General features: G+C 39.3%; 4 protein-coding genes across 6 annotated transcripts in view; 2 read left to right on the top strand and 2 right to left on the bottom strand.

The window, feature by feature from the left end:
• Positions 1 to 7606, top strand: part of stk32c (serine/threonine kinase 32C) — a 19758-nt gene extending 12152 nt beyond the window's left edge. The window contains exons 3-10 of the mRNA XM_079473415.1: positions 718 to 755; positions 1034 to 1123; positions 1434 to 1537; positions 2372 to 2488; positions 3527 to 3652; positions 4134 to 4262; positions 5183 to 5250; positions 5761 to 7606. Of these exons, the coding sequence (XP_079329541.1) occupies positions 718 to 755; positions 1034 to 1123; positions 1434 to 1537; positions 2372 to 2488; positions 3527 to 3652; positions 4134 to 4262; positions 5183 to 5250; positions 5761 to 5938 (850 nt within the window). The 3' untranslated portion in view covers positions 5939 to 7606. The remainder of the gene's footprint in view (positions 1 to 717; positions 756 to 1033; positions 1124 to 1433; positions 1538 to 2371; positions 2489 to 3526; positions 3653 to 4133; positions 4263 to 5182; positions 5251 to 5760) is intronic.
• Positions 7607 to 8570: 964 nt separating this feature from the next.
• Positions 8571 to 11420, bottom strand: LOC306904053 (uncharacterized protein). The gene is made up of 4 exons (XM_079473678.1): positions 11408 to 11420; positions 11264 to 11331; positions 9395 to 9471; positions 8571 to 9137 (listed from the first exon to the last, which is right to left on the bottom strand). The coding sequence occupies exons 2-4, from the start codon at positions 11322 to 11324 to the stop codon at positions 8982 to 8984; spliced, it is 294 nt and encodes a 97-aa protein (XP_079329804.1). The 5' UTR covers positions 11325 to 11331; positions 11408 to 11420; the 3' UTR covers positions 8571 to 8981.
• Positions 11421 to 13785: 2365 nt separating this feature from the next.
• Positions 13786 to 21016, top strand: LOC306903953 (L-threonine ammonia-lyase). Of its 3 annotated transcripts, none has more exons than XM_079473508.1 (11): positions 13786 to 14599; positions 15680 to 16034; positions 16259 to 16375; positions 16892 to 17133; positions 17412 to 17577; positions 17732 to 17831; positions 17902 to 17977; positions 19077 to 19202; positions 19281 to 19436; positions 19759 to 19816; positions 19968 to 20632. In XM_079473508.1, exons 1-11 carry the CDS (start codon positions 13974 to 13976, stop codon positions 20064 to 20066), a joined length of 2121 nt encoding a protein of 706 aa, XP_079329634.1. In that variant the 5' UTR covers positions 13786 to 13973; the 3' UTR covers positions 20067 to 20632. The 3 variants fall into 3 exon arrangements, with proteins under 3 accessions (XP_079329634.1, XP_079329636.1, XP_079329635.1); XM_079473510.1 differs by having other exon boundaries at positions 13894 to 14086; positions 15680 to 15950; XM_079473509.1 differs by having other exon boundaries at positions 13906 to 14086; positions 19968 to 21016.
• tmem254 (transmembrane protein 254) lies at positions 21010 to 23335 on the bottom strand (the record flags this gene model as incomplete). Its single annotated transcript, XM_079473414.1, has 4 exons — positions 21010 to 22061; positions 23035 to 23094; positions 23179 to 23282; positions 23327 to 23335. 4 exons carry the CDS (start codon positions 23333 to 23335, stop codon positions 21938 to 21940), a joined length of 297 nt encoding a protein of 98 aa, XP_079329540.1. The 3' UTR covers positions 21010 to 21937.
• Positions 23336 to 25744: the final 2409 nt, after the last annotated feature.

Genomic DNA, 25744 nt, shown 5'->3' with positions numbered 1-25744 from the left:
ATGCTCTCTGGCATCAATGACATTTTGCTGTTAATTAACTGTGATAGAATGTGAATGTGGCTTTTTACTCTGTGTGTGTGCATGTGTGACACAAATGCTGCTTCTCAATTTGCCTACTTATACTTTGCCCTTAAAGTACAGTATGTACGGTTTTTGTTATGGAAAAGTATATACATTTCAGTGCGTAGCAAAACTGTTTGCACGCACTGGGAAATATTGACAGGAAAATAAAAGGGACATTGTTGCCTTGACGACACTGTGATCATGAACCGTCACGAACATCAAAATACATCTGCGTAAGTAGATAACAGATTCATTATTTCATAAGTAATGTTTACTGTATGCTCACATTAACAAATTAAGCGAAGAATCTTTTAGTGAATTTTAACAGTTCTTTCTCGTTCTCGAATCTGATTGGCTGAGAGTCATGCGGTATTCCACCAGCGATATTCCTATAGCATGTTTCCCTTTGTCATGAACTAGACAATCACGACTGTGAATCCACTGCTGTCCTTGCAACTGCATCACTCTTAAGAAGTTCGACAGTCAGCTAGCTAACAAACAAACAAACAAACACACAAACACACACAGGAAGCAGTTTATTTGCGAATACTGTTTCGGACGGATAGTATTTGAATTGGGACGCAGCAAAAATATACAGTAGTTCAGTGAGTGTGAGATAAAGTGAAGTAACCCCTGTAAAATCTCTTCGCACAGGGACATCAAACCTGACAACATTCTGCTGGATGAACAAGGTGAGCTCATCACGTGTCCTACACTTCATAATGTACATGAGACAGAAATGGGTTCAAGGAGAAATCCAGGAGGAGACCGAGAGAGAAACTCGAAGCGTCTGAGGACTCGCTGTTCCACTAAAACAACTGTGTGATCCGCCTGCTGTTTCTATTTGTGATTTTCTCTTTTTTTGAACGTGATATGTCCTGGATTCTTCCCGCATGCGTGACTTTGAGTTTCCCATCCTCTGAATATCAGATTTGGTCTGGTTAGAGCTCATCTCTGTTTTATTCTTCAGGTCACGCACATTTAACAGACTTCAACATCGCTACAATAATAAAGGACGGCGAGCGAGCCACGGCTCTGGCGGGAACCAAACCTTACATGGGTGAGTCAAACACACAGGATATTTCAAACATTCTCAATCAGATCATTTCTCACACGCTGCTTTATTATTTGTGATCTCTGATCAGATTTTCACTACATCATCAAATCATTCAAGATAACAGTATTATCATGGTATCTTTCGTTTGTGTTTTCTCCAATGTATGGAGGCAGCGAGAGAGAGAGAGAGAGATTCTCTAACTATTGTGACTCTTAAGGCAAAAAAGTTATATCGTTCTGATGATGGTTGTTGGTGACGTGATGCGCATCATTCTCTACAGATCTGTGTGTCTCATGTTGTCATCCCTGAACAGCTCCAGAAATCTTCCAGTCGTTTGTGAGCGGAGGAAGCGGATATGCCTTTGAGGTGGACTGGTGGTCGTTGGGTGTGACCATTTTTGAGGTTCTACGAGGTTGGGTAAGATGGGGATAAAAAGACATTATTTGTTTTCTTGTTATGAATGATCTATTAACTTCAAGGTCCTGTACCATGTTCTCTTTCTTTCTCTTATTGTTATTCTGTCCGGACCTTTTCAGAAAAACAAACTGTAAAATGTTGTTGTGGGTCAAGCTCAACTCAACTCACCTTTATTTACAGTATATAGCACTTTTACAGTTTCCAAGCTAAACGTTATCATTTATATGAGTTAAAAGAACAAGGTTAACAGAACAAGAAGGCGTTTTAGTGTTTAAAGAGCTAAATTGGTTGGAATTTAATTTTTTGGGTTATTTGATCGGTGGTGTTATGAAGATGCTCTTTCAAAGTCTTAGTTCTCTCATCATTTATTCTCTCTCGTGTGGTTGTAAATCTGTATGTGACTCTTTCTTCAGTGGAACACAAAGGAAGATATTTTGAGAAATGTCAGAAAGAAGAGGTTTTGTGTGCATACAGTGGAAGTAAATTGAACAAGTTTTTCACCAAGGGTTTTTACTATGGTAACAGCACAGATATTAACATTTGCTGGTTCAAATACCCATGTGAGATCTCTCTTCGAATATGTTTTATTTTTAGTGCATGATTTTTCAAAGTCCAAGAGTTCAATGTTGTTTGATGATCCACGTTCTTCTTTTGTGTTCTTCTGAAGAAAGAAACTCATACAGGTTTGACATGACACAAGGATAAATAAAAGACCACAGAATTCAGATTTTTTTATGTATTTCTTGAATGTTGTTTTGAAATGTTGTTAAACGTGTAGTTGTGTACTTTATATGATGAAATAATTCTCTCTCTCTCTCTGTGTCTGTGTGTCAGAGGCCGTATGACATTCACTCGAGTAATTCTGTGGAGTCTCTGCTGCAGTTGTTCAGTACCGTCAGTGTTCAGTATAGTTCATCATGGCACAAAGATCTGGTGTCACTGCTGAGGAAGGTGAGACACGTGATTTATTGTGAATGCACTCAACCACCAACACGATCAGAGACTCACTGTGTGACTTCAGATGAGATGCTGGAGCAGAAAAACAAGAGAAATGTTAGGAGACATGGAAATAAATTATTTACAATAGGATTTAAAATACAGAGAGAGTCATTAGACTACTATGAAATGAGAAATGCGCAAAGCATTGTGGGTGGAAGCTTCGCTTCGACTGAACAGATGGACCCGGAGGAAATATTGCTCAGATGTTGTTTTTTCATCATTCCACTTCACATTTCACATCCAGTTTTCTCTCAAGACTCAAATGAGACAACTGTTGACACACAGTACGTCTCTAGAACTGTTTAGAAATATGAACAGCATAACTCATATGATGAGAATCGTTTTGAAATCTATTATTGTAGACTTTATCATGAGAATAGATGAGAATTAAATGAGTTTAAGTGGCATGTACATGGAAACGTTTGCTGAAATCTCAGATATGTACAAACTGTATATTCTGTTCCCTACCCCTAAACCAAACCATCATACGTTATTATACACTTGTCATTACACAGATTTGTGTCGTCGTAAACCATTTATTCAAGCACACACGCAGAGTCAGGTCTCAGTTTCTGCTTCAGTGCTCGTGGATCATGTGTCTGATCGATTCCTTGTGTCTGAGCTCCAGTCTGAACCTTTAGGAAAAGCAGCAGACGACAGGACCCAAACCCATCCTCAGATGTCGTTTCCTTGACAACACAGAGGAGCACTTCCTGTCTCTGCATCACTCGTGTGACAGGCAGACAGCCGTCAGCATTTTATCACACTTTTATAATACACAGACAGACACACACACCTGATGTCCTTATACAGTAAAGTATCAAAAGTGTCTTTTAGGGATCATTACAGAGATTTTGTCCTGCTGTAAACCATCATCGAGGCACAGTATTCAAAAGAAAACTCTCTTATCAAAATGTGAAAACTCTTGACGGATTTTCCTCAGCCGATCTGTCTCATGAATATCCTGTGTGTGTGTTTGTTGTGTTGTAGTTATTGACGGTGAACCCCGAGCATCGCTTCTGTGGTCTGGCTCAGATGCAGACGGCTCTTTACCTCTCTGATGTTAACTGGGACGATGTTTATGAGAAGAAACTGGAGCCCGGGTTCGTTCCCAATGTGAGATCAAATCTAGTCTCTATAAAACACACACAGAGAAATGAGAAATAAAATAAAACGAGTTTATGACAGATCTTTGATGGTATGATGCATGATTCAAATGACTGTGTAAGAATGTTCGTATTGAAGTTTTTGCTTTCATGTCCTCTACAGCGCATACATGCTCCTAAACTTCATATTGAATGTTAAAGAAATACAGTATAAGGCGAGGCAAGTTTATTTATATAGCACATTTCAATCTCAAGGGAAATTCAAAGTATGTAATTTACTTAAAAGGATTGACAAAGAGAAACAAGACGTATCTTTAAAATGCATTTTTTTTTACATTTAGTATACAAAGATAAGATTCTTTTTAAAGAGTAGAAAAGACAGAGAAGTCTTCGTTCAGGAACTTTAGATTTCAAGAAACAATAAAACAGCAATAAAATGTACGGTAACTAACATGTTTGGGTTTGTTTTTGCGCTGTATATGCCGCAACAGAAAGGGCGTCTTCATTGTGACCCGACCTTTGAACTGGAAGAGATGATCCTGGAGTCTCGTCCTCTTCATAAGAAGAAAAAGCGTCTGGCCAAAAACAGATCCCGAGATAACAGCAAAGATTCTCAGTCTGTGAGTGTCTGTAACACACATCGCTGTGAACAATGTTTAAATAAAGCCATCCGTTAATATTTTGTCTGCAATGTAATCAAATCTTGATGTTCATAAAGTGTACATCTGTCATCATCAGATTGTCCAAACCTGTACAAATGTCATTGTTCTGCTAAACACAAAGATAGATTTTTGTAAGAATGTCAGTAACCAAGCAGATCTCATCCTCCATTTACCGCCATAGAGTCGATGGGATGAGATCTGTTTGTTGGATTCATGACTCTGTCAATCATCGAACGAATTATTTCGTCATTCAATTTAGCTGTTGAAAAATAATATTAACAATAATATGAAAAACTGAAAAACCTTTATGACCAACAGCTATTGAAATGCTAAATCAGTTTTTATTTTTATGTTTAAACCAAGCATTAATGATCTCAGTGCTCAGACGCAAGGCCTTATGGATATTACTTGAGCCGTTTTGTACTGATAATGTATTTTTTTAAAGTGATGTTTAATTGGACCATCATCTCAACATTACACTGCACAAGAATCTCTCAGCGTTTCACAGATAAAACTGGATTGAAAGGGTAAAATATTCATCGTGTGTTTACTGATGTGTTGTCTCTGATGACATCACAGCTGATGGAAATGATGGTGAGACGAGTTTCTGTGATGCGGAGATGCAACTCGAGGGATTATTACCTAAATGATTCAATTATGAAGCTTTCAGTGCTTCTCCTTAAGTAAAGGAGGATATTTTTAGTGCTGATGGTGTGTGTGTGTGTGTGTGTGTGTGTGTGCGTGTGTGCGTGTGTGCGTGTGTGCGTGTGTGCGTGCGTGTGTGTGTGTGCGTGTGTGCGTGCGTGCGTGTGTGTGAGGGTTGTCAAGTGTTGATGGATTAACATGTTGTTGTGTTTTTCTTTGTGTCGTCCTCTCAGGAGAACGAGTATCTTCAGGAGTGCCTTGATGTCGTCCAGCAGGAGTTCATGATTTTCAACCGTGAAAAGTGAGACAATGAATCAAACAAACCATGAGCTGAAGAAGCAATATTATGAGTCTTTAAAGTTTGAGCTTATATTTACCGTGGTAAAACACTGCAGTAATATTCTCTCTCTCTCTCTCTTGCTACAGTCAAGCTCATTTATTATTTACTCGTGTCTGTGTGTTACTGTATGAGCTGCTCTCTCTCTCTCTCTCTCTCTCTCTCTCTCTCTCTCTCTCTCTCTCTCTCTGTCTCTCTCTCTCTCTCTCTCTCTCCCTCTGTCTTTTCTCTTTCCTTTCTTTCTTTCTTTCTTTCTTTCTTTCTCTCTTTCTCGCTCTACTATATCTCTCTCTTTGGTTCGCTCGCTCACTCCTGTCTGTTGTAATTTATGTTTCTGCTGCTATATTTATAGTTGCCTCATTATTGATGAACATTTATTTGACTCACAGAATGTTCTGCTCCTCTGCTTTTACTGCCGGGACAGTTAAACTCTCGACACAGATATAATAGAGACTTGTGTGTGTGTGTGTCCAGGTTTAAGCGTCGTCAGGAGGAGGAGAGTGTTACGGGAGGTGATGGAGAGGGGGCGGAGGCTGATGAAGGAGATCCAGACGTTGAAGGAGGAACAGAGGATGAAGAGACAGTGCCTGAACCCGAGACCTCTAAACGGAGCATGTGCGGCTCCGTCTGCTCGTCTCCGGGAAGCAGTTAGCACCCGTCCCGTCGGCTCTCACCTCGCCTTTAAATCCCAGAGAGAACTCTGAGCGGCTCGTCCTGAACCGCCGCAGGTGTACAAACAGTCTCAAAGCGTTTCCATGTTGTGTGTCGCCTGTAGGTCGCTCTCTAAAATAAGCGCAAACACTTCTATGCAACGTGATCTTCAGCATGATGTAAATAGAGATATAAGAGGCTATTGAACAGTTAAAGACTGTGTGTGTGTGTGTGTGTGATGATGAAACCCAGAGAAAGACATTATTGAAGGGAATGATGGAGGATATTTCAGTTCTTCTTCAGAGAGATTATTAAGCTTGTAAACCAACCGCTAAATCATTTTTAGAGTTAAAGAATTGAATGGGTAAAAAATACAAAAACTTGGTGACATGCCCGTAATAAAAATCTTATTTGAAGCTTTTTTGTTTTTGTAAGTAAACCTAAGCAAAGCATATTTTAGGTACATTTAAATATATACTTTTCTAAACCTGACTTCAAGTGGCAACGAAACGGTACACTTACAAGTTCCCTACTAGTTTATTGATATTAGTTTACTTACTACATATGGAGAACTTTATGAACTTTACTTTAGTATACTTAATAGAGTAAACTTCGTTTTATCTTTCTTTCCACGAGTTCTCATCGTATAGTCTGAACTGATGTCCACATGAACTCATCAATGTTGATGTATTTAAACCGTTATCTGCTTGATTCCAGATTGAAGTGAAAGTCTTTAAGGTGAGGTCTTTAAGACAGTTTAAAGCTGTTAGTAGCTGTTTTTCTGTCATCTTTCTCTCCGCTTGCTGCTTTCGGCAACACATTCGTTGCCAAATATCCTTTTTCGACTGTTAAACTAGTTGTTCAACTTTTGTGGAGGGTCTGTTGTTGCACATAGTCTTAAATCCTCTCTATAAGACTCTATCAGTTTAAGATTGATTTAATAATACTTGGGATTGTGTTAACATGGCTTCAGTAGTAGCATTAGGAACAATAGGAATAACTTAAGGTGGTATTGTTAGTTTCAGCAGTAACATCTGCGTGTAGCATTCAGAACGCTGCGGTCTATATATATATATATATATACTGAAGCAAAACACATCATCCACAGTTTTATGTGGATTTGCTCACCTAACCGAGTGTCTATAGAACAACAGTTAAGATAAATGAAGTAATGGCTTACAATAAGAGGTTTAATGAAGTGGCGTTTTTAAATCTCTATTCAAGTGTGCAGGCACAACTTGTAGGCAAAGACGCCAAAGCTTTTGTACCATTTACATTTCTATATATGAATGAGTGCCTGTGTGTGTGCACGTGTGTGCATAGAGCCAATCTAAACATGTAACATTTGTAAACAAGCGTTTATTATCATAAGTAGGGAATGTTTCTGAAATCTTATTACAGCTGCAGTTAGTCTGAGAAACAGAAGCGTCAAACTCCTGCATGTTTCACTGTATTCTGGAAGACTCTATAAAGCTGTACGCGCGTGTGTGTGTGTGTGTGTGTGTGTGTGTGTGTTTGGACAAACGGTGAGACGTCTGCTCAATGAACATCTCTGATCTTTTCCATTGTTACCGTATGTGGACCGCATGATCTGTAGAACTAGATTCTCTTGAACATTTCGGCAACCTATAGATTGTTTTGATGATCATTAAAGTATTAATACAAGGAGAATGTGTGTTTGTGTGTGTTTATTCTGAGTGTAAAGTGTGAGTGTTTTTATGTTGTGACATACGTAAGGGATAATGTACAGGCAGCTGGTTGTTATCTCAGAAATAAGCACCGACAGTGTGATCAGGACCCGAGGCGAAGCGCGATAACTTATTACATTATCTCACTTATTACACAACTACTGGCCACATGAGGATACAAATGGAAATGAAATTTTATTAGCTCATTTTTACCGAATGCAGGATAAGCTGTTTACTTTAGTATGAAAGTAAGAAACGGTATTCAAATGTCACGAACAGGGAATTTGGTTGAATCATTTGTAAATATGATGTCATATATGTTATTAGTAAAAAAAATATTTAATTTGTCAAAAATTACTTTCAAAATGATTTGCTGCATCCGGGTCACCATGTGTTATTAGTTTTGAGAGGATGTTATGGGAATAAAGAACCTGTAAATGTCTCAACTGGCCAATCAGAATCAAGCGGTGTAATAAAACAGAACAACAAGATGTTTTTCTCCATCACTTCTACATAAACATGGCCTCCTGCCATCTGCTTAGATTTACACCATCTGCTGATGTACACAAATACATGAAGCCTTCAAGAAACCACTGAGCCTCAAATCTCCTGAACAGCCACAGAAAAACTTTCACAGAAGAAAAGTGTCTCAGTTGTTTGAGTTTATAAACACCGTACACCGTAGTTTATTAGTCGTCTGTGTGTAAAGAAATAAGAAGAAAAAAAGTATTTATGGTGATGTAAGTGAACAAACAAAAAAAAACAGTCAGACTCATATATATATATATATATATATATATTTATATATATATATAAATATAGAAATGCTGGTTCATTAAATCATTGACATTTTAAAAAATTGACAAAGAATAATCTTAAATATTTTTAAACATAAAATAAGCTTTCAAATAGACCGCACTGTTATAAGACAGGTTGCACTCATTTGGATTTAAATGTGGTTTCAAAAAATGAGACAAAGCCATGAAAACATGGCAATAATTCTTACAAATGTCATTTCTTTGTGCTTTTTGCAATTTTGCAGTAGAAATGTAAGAATGGTTTAGAAATGCATAATAACATTACTGTAAAAACACTGTGCCAATGGGTGCTTTATAAATTAACTTGATTTCAATAAACATTTCACATCACATTCATGATGAAGAATTTTTACAATTTGTGGTGGGATAGCACATAAAAACAAAACAAAAATTCTGTAGCGCAAAACCTGGTTTACAATATTCTAATCTGCTTAAAAAAACAATTTACATTTTTTGTTGGACATGTTCATAATATTAATCCCACAAAATAAAATGGGACGAAGGAGGAGAGATGATGATGAAGACGATGAGCGGTGGTTCATGAGGAGAGCAGGTGTGTGTTACTCTCCTGCAGTATGTCTATGACGGGTGGGCCGCTGTCAGTGTCCAGCAGGGGGCTCCACTCAGGGGCTTCAATAGCATCCAGCAGAACCGCCAGTTCAGTTTCCAGCATCTCTACCGTATCCTCCAGCCTCTGATGAGGACACAAACACAAGACAAGATTTACAATCAAGCTAACTTTAGTTTCAGTCCTCTCTTCTCTGCTGTGGCAAAAGGGAATCAGAGAAACAAATGAGCGTAGATAGAGATGTGACACCCCAACATAAAACTTTCAATGGTTTGGTCTTGAATAATCGCTCGTAAAGCAGCAGAGCATCTGATTCCTCACAGCAAAAAAATACATCAGACATCAATCATTTTGTGATCTTACGAGAGAAATGAAGCATTTACCTTCTCGACGGCGTCCATTCTGTTGTGAAGCACATTGTGATCTTGACAGGAGTTTAATCTGCTGACTGTGTCCGGTCCTGTCACACACACACACACACACACACACACACGCTGTTAATATTCTACTTTTGAGTCTGATGTTCTGGCATTTAATCTGCTTTCGTGAGAATCATTTTAATGGCTCTTCCTCTTTATCACAGCGAGGGTCTAGAAAACAGAGCCAGACGTGTTTCCATGACATCATAACACATGAGGCCTTCTGCCTTTACCAGCATTTAACATCCAGAACCAAAGAAAATCCTTTCATCACTACAAAAACAATAGAGTTACAATGAAAGTAAATGGAGTCACTGCAGTTTTTTTCACTAGAACACATTTCTGAATTTCAATCGCTTCACACTGAGCAAACCGAGGATCATTTCTCATTACTTGGGCACACAATGCATTCAATGACTTCATCTTTGAAATGACATCATTTCTTTCAAAAACTAAAACGTGTTATTCACATAGCATTCAAGTCTAGTATATATCAGTCTGTGTGAGCTAAACTGTGAATATATTTTCATTGCTTTGGCACAAAATGTGTTTAATGACGACATCTTTCAATTGACATGAGTTGTTTTCTTACTTTAACACAAATGCTTCCAAAACTTTATGTACTAAAGAGGCCAACATACAGATGCACATACTTTCAATTTCAATACACAATACTTATGTTTAAAACAACAATACAAACATGAATGAGACAGAAATGCACAACATACAGTAATCCCATATTGAAATATATTCTGATTCTAAAAGAACTGATACTATCAAAGCAAAGTCTTTCTATTTTATTATCATCTATAGAAAATGTGAAAGCGGGCCAAGTTAACATGTTTTGCCAGTAACTTACTGTAGATGTTTATTTGTCTAATTTATTTCGCAACAGTTTATTTAAAGATAAACGATCATTAAACATCTTTGCAGAAAAAAAGTATCAAATAACAGCCTCATGCAAAGCATTCTGGGAAATCCTCATCAACCTTTTTCAGTTTTTTTCTTCGTTTTGGTTCCCAGAATGTTTTCCATGAAGCTGTTTCTTTCTGTAAAGGTAAAGTTCACATTCAATGTTCATTTTTCTTTGAACAAACTGTTGCCAGTCAATTACAAACAGTAAATGTAAATCTACAGTAAGTTACTGGAAAACTGGAAATGTAGTGAATTATAAACCCTAGAGATTGTCATTCCTGCTTTGTAAAGTAAAGAAAAGACTGTTTCCTGGTGTTTAAGGTCTGTGTTTTATAAGCGATAATGTGTGTTTGTTTTGGTAGTGTTAGTGCCCTTTGAATGTAAAAAAGAGAGTTTTGAAAAATGACCCTAGTACTGAGAAATGTGTCCTGGCAATTATAATTGTACGTCCGAGCAAGACACTGAAGAAACGCCTTGAAAACAAGAGAAACGTGTGTTCATGATCACTCCACGAGCGTGACATCATACACGTCATGCTAATGTCAGAGGTCCCTGCTAATAAAACCACAAACCGCTGTTAACATTACATTCCTCTCTTACTCTCACGACATACACGCACTGAGACATGAGAGTTACACGTGTGTTCCAGCTGTTCATGTGTGAAATCTCTAGTGTTTGTGTACTTCTGTTGCTCTGTCATTCACTACAACACTGAAAACACTAAATCACAACCAGATGTGTTCAACAACACACACACACACACACACACACAATCACACACGACATTACACATACACACTCACGCACACACACAGATGATGTATTTAAAGTAGTTCAATGATGAATCCTAAAGGAGATGAAGCACAAGACAACACACATGACCTCACTGTCACCTTCAGCCAATCCTGTGTGTCTTACCTGCAGAAATCTGACCAATCAGCAGTATTAGAAGAGTAACATGTGTTGACCAGCAGCCCATGACCGACCTACGAACAAAAGAAGAAACCTGTCACGCTCACGGCTGAGAAGATGAGAAATAAAGAGAAATGAAGGAGACGTTACGTGAAGGTGGAAGATCTCGGAGCAGAACTTTCAGTTCGTCTGTGTGTCACTTGGTCGAGTTTCCTCAACTGTAAAACACAGAAGAAAAGTTTAAAGGAGGGGAGGAGACAGAGAGAGAATGTGTGTGTGTGTGTGTGTGTGTGCGGGTGGGACAGAATATCCCGCAGAACTGCAGCCAAACCAGATCCAGAAACATGAGCGTGTGTGTGTGTGCGTGTGTGTGTGTGTGCGTGCGCGTGCGTGTGTGTGTGTGCGTGTGTGCGTGCGTACGTGCGTGTGTGTGTGTGCGTGCGCGTGCGTGTGTGTGTGCGCGTGTGTGTGTGCGTGCTTTTCTACCCAAATAGAAAAGAAATGATATAGAGTAGAAATGATTTTATAATGTTTAGAAACACTAAGAAAGACAAACACACAGAGAGAGAAATCAACATTTGATATTGATATTTTATTCTCCATATTACATTTGTATATTTATATATACTTTAGTTTATATTCTATATTTATCTCTTCCTCTGCACCTTATTTGACTAATGTTTGTATTTATTGTTTGTCTTTTGTAATATGTTCAATGCTTTGGCAATATTGTAAGAACACACAATCACGCCAATAAAGTACCTTGAAAATGAGAGAGAGAGAGAGAGAGAGAGAGTCATCCCCCGGGGCAGTGGATGAGAGTAAACATGTCATTCCAGATTAAAGTGTCTGTCTGTGGTCAGGTGGTCAGAGACGTGCGTCTGGAGCAATAAGCAGCTCTATTGAGACATGACGAGAGTGAGAGAACATTCACAAACATCATATTATAATTCATGAACAGGATCTGTTTCATGCGACCAGTAAATAAATCAGTCAATAGTACACTTCCTCTGGACTGACGCACATAAACATGTGCAGACGAGATTTACAGAGAGTTAAAGTCCCGCTGAAAAACCCAGACATCACACCTGACAGCTTCAATACATCAGAGAAAACCAACAAGAGGATTGACCACGTCAAGCCCACTGATGACCATTCCAGAAACAACAACACACGTCTGACTCAAGACAGCCGAGCGAAGCCTGGAAACAAAACACAGATCATTTCATAAAACACACATCTGTGACGAGGAAGATCAGTGAGGAGCTCATGGAAACTTGTGCTTAAGTCTCAGATGTTTCTCCTGAGAAAAGTGTCACAAATCTGACAAATGTGTCTGTCATGTGAGTTTGAGAAGAGACGTCAACAATGTCTCAAAAGTGAAGATCTCAATATCAACTCAAACATTTCTCATCACATTTACTCAAATCCAAATGTGCAAAAAGAACATATCTATAGTAAACTATAAGTAAGATGTTAAGTTCACTTAAAGAACACTTAAAATGGCTGCATGAAATCTGCTACGCTAGACTACGGAGTGTATACTTCCAAATGTGTTTTCATAATGAAAATGTGCTACAAGTATTGAACTAAATCAGTATACGTCTGAAGACATATACAACACTGGTTGGCAAGAACTGACACAAATCTCTCTAAGATTTTATTATGTAAAAAAAATAACAAAACCAGAAGTGCTGCTGGACCAGTGTTTACATTTTGTGAAGTAGTATAAAGGATATTTATAAGTTCACTTGAATGGGTGCAGTGTACATTGAACATGTTTTACTACCACTACACAATTTTGTCCTAAGTAACACACTTAAAAGTATACGACTAGTACACTGAAATGAGTTTTCTTGCCGTCAAACGATTAATCGCGATTAAACTCATCCAGAATAAAAGTTTGTGTTTACATAATATATGTCTGTGAACTGCGCATATTCATTTTGTATTTATAAAATTAAACTCATACATTCATATATTTAAGAATTTTTCTTTATTAAAAAATTAATAAACAATTATATATCATTTAAATGGATTGGTGAATATAAATGTAAATATCTCCTAAATATACTTGAGGTGCCTCAAAAGAACTTTTAACATCGGAAGAAACTTTCTGTCTCACAAAAGGTTCTTCTATGGCATCGCAATAAAAATCACCTTTATTTTGAAGGGTTTATGTAAATGTATGTGTTTTAAATAAAAAAGAATTATCACATTACACAGATTTATATTATGTAAACGCAAACTTTTATTCTGGATGTGATCTATCGTTTGACGGTATGCATTTAAATGCACTTGAGCTGTACTTAAGTAAGCCTAATAAACTGAAGTAAACTTCTGTTTTGTGAGCGTGAACGAGAAAGAGAATGGACGGTGAGCTGATGGGTGACTTGTGATCCTGCCCGATGAGGATTTGTCATGTCTTAAAGGTGAACAGCTGATGGCTTTCTCTCCGTGTGTCTGCTGGACTTGTGTAGGATGAGTATCGCAGCTCAGCATTACAGTAAGTCTTCATCCATCCCTTTAGTGTGTCTGATTACACAACGTGAAGGACGACAGGTCTGATACAGGAATAGATCTGGAGGTGGAGTTCTGAAGGACTGCATGTGCTCATGGGTAATCCCTCTCTAAATATCCCTGAAGAGTAAAGGGAGGACAACAGAGAGGACGCTCAGAGACCAGACCGGACAAGCGTAGGTGTCGTCTGAAGAGGATGAATTTTGCAGCTCAGTTTTTCTACGCTAACTTCGTGAACGATGGCACGTCGCCTCAGGAGACACGGAGAACCTTCAACGACAGCGAGGAATACGATCCCTTCTGGCAGAGGTGGGATAGCGCTGAATCTCCACCGTGTAGAGAGTCTCAGACATCTACTTCCCAGAATCCTCTGGGGTCCGAGAGACGCAATAGTTCAGAGACAGCTGTGGAGTTTAAACCTGTAGTTTCTGCTAGAGATCATGTAGCGTTTCCTGGATGTTCCCCGTCCCATCCCGAGTCTCTCGCGCATGCACCTAAAACCCCTGAGACGCTCAAACCAGCTGTGATCGGCCATCCTGACACATCACCATCATACACGTCATCGTCTTCTTCATCATCATCATCAGAACACATGAAGAGCCCTCGAGCGTCTCCAACACCTGCACGCTATCATAGTGGAGCTTTAAAGACGCCTTCAGTGTCCAGTGCTGTTTCTCCTGCAGATACGACAGAAAACTCCTCATCTGTAGATTCTTCTCTTCTGTCCCGCCCACAAAACAACCCGCTCCTGTCTCTCCTCCAGACTTCTGTCTACATCCTCCTCAAACTCTTCCTCTCCTTCCTCCTCCTCTTTCTGCCACGGTAAACTGGACAGAATGTAGAAATCAATAGAGCACGTGTGAAGTGTGTAAGATAGTGTGCACTTGTAATGAGGTGAGAGGTGACATCTGATATATTAATAGACATCAGAGGGACATTTCTTATGTTACCCATGACACATCCTTACAAAACAAATGAAAAAGTATACTTTGAGTATACTACATGTTCATTTAATAAGTATACAAACAAAAATAGTGTACTTCTTCAATACTACTTGGGACTAAATTATCCACTTTTTTTTGTTTAAAAAGTGTAAGTTTAACTTAAAATTATACTTTTATAAATGTAAACGTTTTGCGTACTTTGAGTCTAACGGTAGGAAACTTTGAGTATGCAACTAAAACTGTGTCTTTCGTTTGTACTGAAACGTATAAGTGCTCATACCCTTACCAGCAATAAGTATACGCTAGGTTCATTTTATTCAGCACTCATTTATAATGCACTTCAGATCATTTTTATGGATAACTATTCAAATATATTTTTGCAATTGAAGTACACTACTATGCTCATATTTAGGCAAAACGTTTATATTTGAAAAAACTTTTAAGTGTACTTGATGTAAATTTGAAGTACATGTTAGTATGCTTCAGTCTCACAAGTTTGATTTACTCTCATTACGTTATTCCGACTCAAAGCTGACTTGTTATACAAACTTGAACATATAATTATGTAAAACGATTTGAAAAAGTATTTCAGAGGATTCAAAACAAATACAAGCCAAGTATTTCTGAAAAGTACACAAATAATAGACTGAAAGTATTTTACAATCTTAAACATTAAGGTGCTTCAAACGTCGTTCACAGCGATGCCATAGAAGAACCATTCAGCCAAAGGTTCTTTAAAGAGGAACCCGCTTTTCTCTTTTTAACATAAATAACTTTTGTGAAACAGAACGCTTCTTCAGGTGTTAAAGGTTCCTTATGGAGCCAAAAGGTTCTTCCATGGCATGGAACATTTTGTAAGAGTGTAGTGTACTAATAGCACAACCGTTATATTGATCAGAGATTTAAGATAAGTAAAGCTGTGTTAGAGGATTGTGATCTCTGTGATTTTCTGTAACAGTTCGGAACAGCGCCGAGGTTCCACCAGACCAGACTGCTCCTTTCACAGCGGCCCGTGTCTGAAAGACGGACACATCAGCAACGGCCGCGTGGGTCGACGCTCAACCCTCATATGCCCAGAACGCCTCAAAGATTTTGGAGCTGAGGAATATCTCAACGGCGATGTGAAGGTCTTTGAGACTAAAGTTGCAGAATCACCAGAGATCCAGTTAAAGTCCACAGCAAAACCTGCTGCTAAGAGAGGCGCTGAGAGCAAGACCACAACTAAACCTGTGAGCGAGCATCTCCGCTTTGAAGACATCAGTGCCGCTGCATTTAAACTCCAGAAGTCTGGAATTCAGAAAACTCCCTGTACCGTACGTCTCAAAGCCTCTACAGACAGAACAAACCACCACACATTCCCAAGCATGAACCTTTAGTCCAACGTTAACATCCGACTTCCTGCACATATTAAGATCTGAAGTTTTACAACATGTTCGTTTAAAGCTGTCCTCGGATCGCACTTGATACTTTTTGTCTTAAATGCATGCGATTTTGCCAGAAGGTTTTTGTCTGTTAACATTTGGTTTTCTCTGCTCAGTATTCCAGACTATCCAAACAGTACGGGGTGGAAATATACCTGAAGAAAGAACATCTTCATTACACGGGTTCTGTGAAGGAGAGAGGAGTCCTGCACCTGCTGTCTTCACTACAACAGGTTACAATCAAAACAAGAATTAAACACCAAAACACCAAAACCAGTGAATAATAAACCCTTAAAGTCCCCATGAACCGGATGTTGTGATCGTTTTTACTTCCGTATTTCCGTATTTATTTCCGTATTCCGAATTTTGAGTGAGAAAAATAGTGGGTGTGGCTTTCGTCTTTCTCTGCAATTTGATTGGATGTATAAAAACATGCAAAGCGTTTCAAAACGTTGTATTTTGAAATAGAGCTGGCAGCAGACTGTCAGTTGAAGGGGAGGAGTTAAGCGATGCTCCGCCCAAGCGGTCTTACATACATCATATACTACAGGACGGAAAAACATTTTCAGATTTTAACTGAAGATTACGAGGGCACACACATTTAAAATGAGAATGAACCACATTGATAAACGATTCACAATAAATACAGCAATATTTCATGAAAAATAGGCATTGTCATTTTTCATTTCACTGGGACTTTACTTAGGTGTATTTTACTCTCATCTGAAGAGATGTTGTGTTTGTTTCAGGATCAGCAGAGGAAAGGTGTGATCGTGGCCACAGACTGTAATTTCTCAATGGCAGTAGCTCATCACGCTGTGGAGATGAGGATCCCGGTGTCTGTCATCATGCCGGCTCACAGCTCACCATCACGACTTCGTATGTACAGAGACTACGGTGCCGTGGTCATCTCGTACGGCAGCACTCCTCGAGATTCTGTGAATCACGCTCGCCACCTCGCCAGTGAGAACGGATACCTGTGTCTGGAAGAGTGAGTGAACTTCATCAAACGAAGAAATAAGTCTCCGTGTCAGAAGAGATGTCGACAATGTGTCAAACCCAGCTCAGATTCGTCAATATTATTGATATTGTTTTACACTTCCATAGTCTTCCATAGATTCCAACAACCACAGTCTCATTTGATATCTCCTGTAAGCAATGTCAGGAGAAAGGCCTAGGTTGATGAGAGCTATAAAAGAGATACATGATGTTTGATCTTCAACACATTATCATTTCATTCTATATTAAATGTGATGTATGATACGACAGGGACGACAGCGCAGTGTATCTGGCAGGTCTGGGAACAGTTGGATTGGAGATCTACGAGCAGGTGTCCAAACTGGACGCTGTCATCGTCCCTGCCGGCGGTCACTGCGGTCTATTGGCAGCAACTGCTGCAGCCATCAAACACCTGAACCCTCGCATCTCTGTCATTGTGAGTCTGATGTCAAATCCAGCCACGTCACGATCCGAGGAGTTAAACCTGAGACGTGTGTGTGTGTGTGTAACAGAGTGCTCATGAAGGGTGTTTAGCGGATGAACATGTCTGATGTTGAAATGAAATGACTGTGATGATGTTTCTGACACAGGGTGCTGAACCCGAGGAGTTTCCTCTTCTGATGCAGTCACTCAAAACAGACTCGCCCATCAAAGATCTCTACTGTAACCCCGATAAAAAACTTTACAGAGGTACAGTACAGCATCTGTCTGTCTGTTCGCGGTCTCTTATGATTTAATACAAGCTCTCGTCTGAACACAGATCTGGCGGAACACTCTTTGGGGACGCTCACCTTCCAACTGGCCAAGAAAATGGTGGATAAAGTGATTTCTGTGAGGTACTGTGAACACATCATCATCTACATGAATAATTCATTTACACGTCATGTACATAGAATCTGAATCTGAATGCACATTTGAGTTGTTCTTCGTCTGAAGCACACAACAGAAAAAATACACAGTTCATTCAATTATGCTATTAGTACTGTATACTTGTTTTAAAGTACAAAGAAGTAGAATGAAAGTATGCTTGACGTCTAAGTATATTTGGTCTATACTTGTACTCAGTCTTTTGATGGTGATATACTGTAAACCTGCCCTTACATAAAGTACACTTGTTTATTTGAAGTATAAAAAGTAATACCTAAATCGGAACGTAGAAGCGCAAAAAGAATATAAAATAGTAAACTAGAAGTATTATATATGAACTTGTTTTTGCAAGAGTACACGATCACTGGAATATATTTGTAATGGTGAATGTAAAACAAGATGAATGAATGATGTTTACTCATGTAACATTTCATGATCGTTACAAAATAAAAGCATGGAAACTGAAATAGACAAGTCGGTGACCGGGTCACAATGACAATGCTGAACCAATCATTGGTTAAAAGTGCAGAAAGTTGCTCTCCGAGGTTCATTTCAGGTTTTAATGTGCAGCTTGTTTTAAAGATAAACAGCACATATTTCAGTTTCAATGAATCATCATGTGACCGGTGTTACTGTAGAAGGGAAACACGAGGAAAGAAAGAAGTTAGTGACACACAGAAGAGGATAATATTGGGGTGGGAGGGAACTATAAAGTTAAGTTATTAAGATGTGGTTTCTGAACTTGTATTTTGATAGTTCAGCAATATGGCAACATGTTGTTCCAGATAAAACTACTGAGGTTGAGACGGAGATTTTTCAAAGTTGTACATTTTTATGTAAGCACCGTTTTTTACTTCATGCTATTTTTTTAAACATTTGTATTAACAACGTTTTCTTCAACTTAACTTTAAAAACGTATGTAGATTTAATATTAAAAGTATTTATGATACTTAAGTACAATGTTTATCTGTTACTTCATATTCTAAACGGTTCAGCCAAAGTCATTTTCTGGCAAGATATTTGTTCTTTTACTCAAGTAATGTACTTTCTAAATCACTGTGTGTAAAGAGAGTCAGACGCTCTGGTGGCGATGCTGAGACTTCAGGAGTATGAACACTCATCACTGGACACAGAGGGCGCTCTGGGTTTAGCGGCTATCTTAACCGGTCAGCTGCCTGAACTTAAAGGCAAAAGGTATCTGCAGTCCATCATTTACTCCCTTACAAACATATATTCTGTTTTAAATGCTTTTGTGTGTGTGATGTGGTGTAGGGTGGCGATCGTGTTGAGCAGTGCTAACATGGATCTGGACCTGGTTCTGCAGTGCGTCCAACGGGCTCTGGTTCTAGATGACAGAGTCGGTCGCTTCACCGTCCAGCTGGGAGACATGGCCAAACTACTGGACATACTGGCTCGAGACGACGTCCGGTGAGTGCAAACACATTCATCTTAAAGAAGAGAGAGAACCGTTGTGATTAAACAACAATGATCCACATAGCACAGGTGCATCTGTAAGATGTCTGCTAAAGATCTAGAATAGATCTTAGAAAGAGTTGCTGTACATCCATTCTAAATCATACACATCTTACAGACGTCTTCTAGAGATCTATATGACATCTGACGTCTCAGAGATGTAGAGCAGATGAGCAGACAGCATCTGTCAGATGTCTTGCAGATATGTCTTGTGCTATCAGGGAAGAAGCCAAAAGAATAGACACAGGACTGACTCTTCTCACATCTGATCTCTCAGGTTGTTGGATGTTTGTCACAGGCGTTACAGCGATAAATCAGATCTCTTCAAAGCTCAGGTGAGCTTTCACTCTCAACTTTTGACATGATGCCATGGTGACAATGTGCTGTTTTAATAACATAATGCCTTTGAGAACACAACTGCATGCCAAAAAAAGCCTGAAATCTAAATGACAGACTCAACTTTGTGACGCTCTTGTGTGCACGCAGGTCGAGTGTGTTGTTGAAACATGTGATAAAACTCAGAACTGTCAACTGAGACGAACGCTGTCAGACCGCTTCCCGACACTGCGCTGGCTGGACTGCTGAATGCGCATGTGCATGCTCACAAACACATGTATGTTTTATTATCTCAGTAGGGACAGTCCATAGGTGTAATGAGTCGTATACTGTACAAACTGTATATTTGATCCCATAAAGCTAAAGATCCTACAAAACTGCAAAGCATTTTTAGATTTTCAAAGATGATCGTTCTGTACAATAATAAGCTTTTGTGCCCGTGAGGACCTCAATTATGTTCCACAGTGACACGAGTCCCCATGAGCTGGTGTGTATTCAGGTTTAGATCCCCACACACACACACACAGAAAACCAAAGGAACACTTCATCTGTATTTGACACTGTAACAAAACTGCTGCTTACATTCTGTCATAGAGAATATAAAACACTTCTTATAAACATGTATAAAAGCAAAGAGCAAATATTGAATCCTCAAAATCTACTGCAGATGTCACGATTCTTCTATTTGTTTTCCAGACAGGACATTGATTCTTCAGGTATACTATTTTTGTTATAGATATAGCTATACATGTATTCACGTGTTTTTGTCAGTGATATAAAAGTTTCTTCACATAAATGATGCCCTGTACGTTTTAATTGTGTGGTCATATTTGACTTGATTCTGTATCATCAGATGTTGAAATGATCAGATCAGTGTCTGGTACTGGAGTAAATGAGGATGCAGACTAAACAACACAGTGTGACAGAGACTCGTGGTGCTGGAGAGTCTCAGGCGATTACACTTTAAATCTTTAAGTCTATTAGCTCAGGACACCTTGAGAAAACTCACGTAACATCACTACAACATGAGCCAGTGAGCTTCCGTCAAACCACAACCGACATTTGAAAGATAGTAGGATGTTTCAGTGGAAACACAAGAGCAGGTCACATTATAGAAAACAATCATCTTCAGATCCGTACTGTTGTGATTTATACTGTGATTCTGTCTGAAATGACACGGGACAAAAACAAGCATGTGAAAGCAGATTTAATTCTTTTAAATGGTCTTCATCCATCCACTGCACGCTTTTATATGATCTTTAAAAACAAGCTCACACACTCGATTTACTGGAAAAACAGATGATCTGTACATTATTTTATAATGTAAAAATGAGCGAGCTTCTGACGGTTTAGTGTTTGGTAGGGATTGTAAAATGTTCAATTTAAACAATTATCACAGTATGGGGCGGTTTCCCGGACAGGCCTTAAGCCTAGTCTCAGACTAACTTTAACGTGAGAGATGCCTTGCCCTGTGATTAAAGTATGTTTCTTAAAACAACTTAATTATCCTTATTATCCTTAAGTCTAGTCCAGGCTTAAAATAATCCTTGTCTGGGAAACGGTCCCAAAGGGATTTTCACACGCTCACAATTAAAGTAAAAGGCTCAGACACTTTGTCATTTCAATCTGATAAACGTCCATGATATTAACCGATGTTTGGTTACTTTTCCAAGTCAGCGGTAGCCGGTTGTGTTTGGTGTTCAAGTTGTTGTGTCGAACAGGTTTGTGTAGTTCTTACAAGATCCTCTCTGTTCAACAGATCTGAAACATCAAGAGTGAGCGATGACAGATTTATATGACTTTGGATCTTCAAACAGATATAACGTGTGTGCGTGTTGCCCTGTTTATCTCCATTGTAAGTGATTTACTGTAAGAGCGGAACTTAAAAACAGAAGGACGAGATCAAATGATTTTCTCCGGTGATCAACATTCATTGAAGTGTTCATTGCTTAAAGAAAAGGAAATGACTGCACGCTTTCACCCGTCTGCTCATGAATGAGGTGTCAAACACACGTCCAGAGTTGAGGACATGACTGACAAAATAGAAGCTCTGCTGCTGTGCTGTAGTAGTGGTGTACGTTCTCTCTTCCTGCTGGAACATGACGTTTTCTCCGCTCTGGTCAATGCTGTTTGGATCGGCCGCCTGGCTTGTATTTGAGCAGAATACCCAGAGAAGCGAAACCAAAAAAGAAGGTCTGAACAAACCACAGCAGACGTGTTGATGTGCTGTCGATCCCTTTATCACTGCAATTACACAAACACTAAGCCATCACTTTGATGTCTTTTGATATCATTTCTATTAACATTATAAATAAAAATACATTTAATCTATAGATTACACACTGCATACTGTGCGGCACACTGAATACAAACCTTTCCTTGGAATGATTAAGTTACTACAGTATGCTGTATTCACAATTCATTTTTGTATAAACATGTTTTGGCAAATATGTCGGATCATTCAATGCATATACTGAAGAAACACTGGCATGTTGTGTGATATTCCAAACATATACATTAAAGCCACAATATGTAAGTTTGGAGCGCTAGATGACGCACTTTCAAAACAACAATCAAAGGTGAAGCTAAATGATGTTATGTACGAGAGGGGAATTATGGGACATCCAGAGGTGTATGGAGATCACCCATCATGTTTACGGACGAGGTAATGAATGAATTTGATTTGATGTCATCGTAATGAATTAGCTGCAATGTTAAGTTAGCCTGCCAACGACATTGGACAGTTTTAGGTGTTTAAAACCTATAGAAAATAATCGTATTCATCGTATAGAAAATAAACCACGTTTACGCTTGTTTGTGTTTCCTTTACTCGCCAAAGAGTAATCGTGATCCATAATAACAGAACAACAGATGCTGTATAAGCTCTTCTGCATTTGCGTGGTGCAGTACTTTCAACAATTGGAAACTGAGAGTCGTGAGGAGCAGCGGATATTAAGTCACTGATATGAGACAAGAGACGGGACTTTAGTTTAAATGGGAATTTCTCTGGATTTATACATTCTTGGGAACATTTGGGATCATATTAGTACACAACTGCATGAACTATATCACACTGTGAATGTGATTTGGGGATATTTCACAACAAAATGATTCCATATTTTACAGCTATAAAAGAAATCAACTGATCTCTACTGCCACCGTGTGTTCAAACATGACGAAACATCCTGACTGTGTGTTTATGATGAAAGGTTCTTACCTGCAGACTTTAAGCGCAAAAAGAGCCTCAAACGTATGTATGACCCAGGTCAGAAACCATCTGAAACACAAGCAGACTATCATGGCAGTTTCTGTATGACCCAGTGCGGCGCGGTGTGAATGCATGTGTGTGCTGTGGACTCACCCGTAATACATGATGGGATAATGATAGTCAACCAGATGTTTGGCCAGAGCGCCGAGAGGACCCAGAGAGTCATAGGGAACATCCTGCGGCCAAAACACCGTCCACTGAAAAACATTCAAGATGATGAATTCATGTTCATCTACTTCACTTCACACATGGTGTTCCGGCTGAAAGCACTCTTGTTTACTCTTTATCAGATTTATTTCCACATAAAAGCCAATCAGTTTGATCTGCTGTGAACATCATTTGACCACGGTGACGGTACAGAGCACAATTCTCTGAATCTTTCTTTGACATTATAATGTGATCAATGTGAAACATTGTTTAATGAAAAGTCAGCAGTTCTCTGAAGGCCGCAGGGCGACAGAACAACACACAGCCATTCAAACTCAACAGAGCTTATTCATGAAACTCAACCCGACACATTTGTGCGAAAAGGGGTTTGAAAGGAACACAAACACAACCCACTCAACACAAACACTCAAGAGCAGATTAATGAATCATTTACACACAATTCAATCCACTCATCATGTTTCACGAATGAGAGCACTTTCACATTAACACTATATACACTAGTGTGACCTACAGCTGTATATGAACACACATCGACAGGTTGACTTTAACGCATGCTCTCTTCCAAGAAGAAGACAAAGAAGAGTCACTATGAGCGGACGGACCAATGTAACCATGACTTTAGTGCTTTTCTAGACCTTGGCAAAATCTGACACCATGAGGAGGCCGGAAAATCTCTCAGAAATATCTCCTAAATATCCTCATTTGTGCTCCGAAGACGCCAGAAGATCTCTAAACATGTTTAACGTCACGTGGGGGAGTAAAAAAGAAAGAAATCGATTTTTGGGTGAACTTCCCCTTTAATAAAAACAATAAAAGTCTATAAGAAGTCATCACAAATATACCAAAACAATCATGTCCGTGTGTGTGTGTGTGTGCGTGCGTTCATGTGTGTGCGTGCATGCGTGTGCGTGCGTTGTGGACATTGATCAGTTTAAAGTTAATGGTTCACTTTAATTACAAGAGTGATTACAAAACAGAACATTTGTGTTCATTTACCTTTCCTCCAATTCATTCATCATGACAATGCATACAGTTCACACACACACACACACACACACACACACACACACACACACACACACACACACACACACACACACACACACACACACACAGACACACAGACACACAGACACAGACACACAGACACACACACACACACCGACACACACACTGTCACACATACCGTCACACACACACACAGTCACACACAATCACACGCACACACCGTCACACACCGTCACACACACTGTCACACACACTGTCACACACACTGTCACACACACTGTCACACACACTGTCACACACACTGTCACACACACTGTCACACACACTGTCACACACACTGTCACCGTCACACACACTGTCACCGTCACACACACTGTCACCGTCACACACACACAGTCACACACAATCACACGCACACGCACACACCGTCACACACACTGTCACACACACTGTCACCGTCACACACACTATCACCGTCACACACACTTGTCACCGTCACACACACACAGTCACACACAATCACACGCACACACCGTCACACACACTGTCACACACACTGTCACCGTCACACACACTGTCACCGTCACACACACTGTCACCGTCACACACACTGTCACCGTCACACACACACACCGTCACACACACACACCGTCACACACACACACACCGTCACACACACACACACCGTCACACACGCACACACGCACACACGCACACTGACACACGCGCGCACGCATTAAATTACACAGTATACTTATAAATCCCTTATGAAATGTAAATATCTAAATCATAATAAATAAATAAAGATATATAACACGTTCATTCTGGTATCGCATCTCTTTCACTCCATTCTGCGCATCCACATGAATCACTTTCTGAAGTATTAAAGTTGCAAACACTTAATCATTTACACACAATTCAATCCACTCATCATGTTTCACGAATGAGAGCACTTTCACATTAACACTATATACACTAGTGTGACCTACAGCTGTATATGAACACACATCGACAGGTTGACTTTAACGCATGCTCTCTTCCAAGAAGAAGACAAAGAAGAGTCACTATGAGCGGACGGACCAATGTAACCATGACTTTAGTGCTTTTCTAGACCTTGGCAAAATCTGACACCCTGAGGAGGCCGGAAAATCTCTCAGAAATATCTCCTAAATATCCTCATTTGTGCTCCGAAGACGCCAGAAGATCTCTAAACATGTTTAACGTCACGTGGGGGAGTAAAAAAGAAAGAAATCGATTTTTGGGTGAACTTCCCCTTTAATAAAAACAATAAAAGTCTATAAGAAGTCATCACAAATATACCAAAACAATCATGTCCGTGTGTGTGTGTGTGTGCGTGCGTTCATGTGTGTGCGTGCATGCGTGTGCGTGCGTTGTGGACATTGATCAGTTTAAAGTTAATGGTTCACTTTAATTACAAGAGTGATTACAAAACAGAACATTTGTGTTCATTTACCTTTCCTCC

This window comes from Barbatula barbatula, assembly GCF_947034865.1.
Source record: "Barbatula barbatula genome assembly, chromosome: 14".
Lineage (NCBI taxonomy): Eukaryota > Metazoa > Chordata > Actinopteri > Cypriniformes > Nemacheilidae > Barbatula > Barbatula barbatula.
The sequence above is the reverse complement of the archived record's forward strand: the minus strand, read 5'-3'. Positions and strand labels throughout refer to the sequence as shown.

Excerpts from the sequence above, each read along its gene's own strand:
- LOC306904053 (XM_079473678.1), bottom strand. The coding sequence starts at position 11,324 with ATGGGCTGCTGGTCAACACATGTTACTCTTCTAATACTGCTGATTGGT. Across the intron at positions 9,472-11,263 it reads GATTGGTCAGATTTCTGCAG|GACCGGACACAGTCAGCAGA; the intron begins GTAAGACACACA and ends TGTGTGTGACAG. Across the intron at positions 9,138-9,394 it reads GAATGGACGCCGTCGAGAAG|AGGCTGGAGGATACGGTAGA; the intron begins GTAAATGCTTCA and ends TGTCCTCATCAG.
- LOC306903953 (XM_079473508.1), top strand. The coding sequence starts at position 13,974 with ATGAATTTTGCAGCTCAGTTTTTCTACGCTAACTTCGTGAACGATGGC. Across the intron at positions 14,600-15,679 it reads CTCCTCCTCTTTCTGCCACG|TTCGGAACAGCGCCGAGGTT; the intron begins GTAAACTGGACA and ends TTTCTGTAACAG. Across the intron at positions 16,035-16,258 it reads TTCAGAAAACTCCCTGTACC|TATTCCAGACTATCCAAACA; the intron begins GTACGTCTCAAA and ends TTCTCTGCTCAG.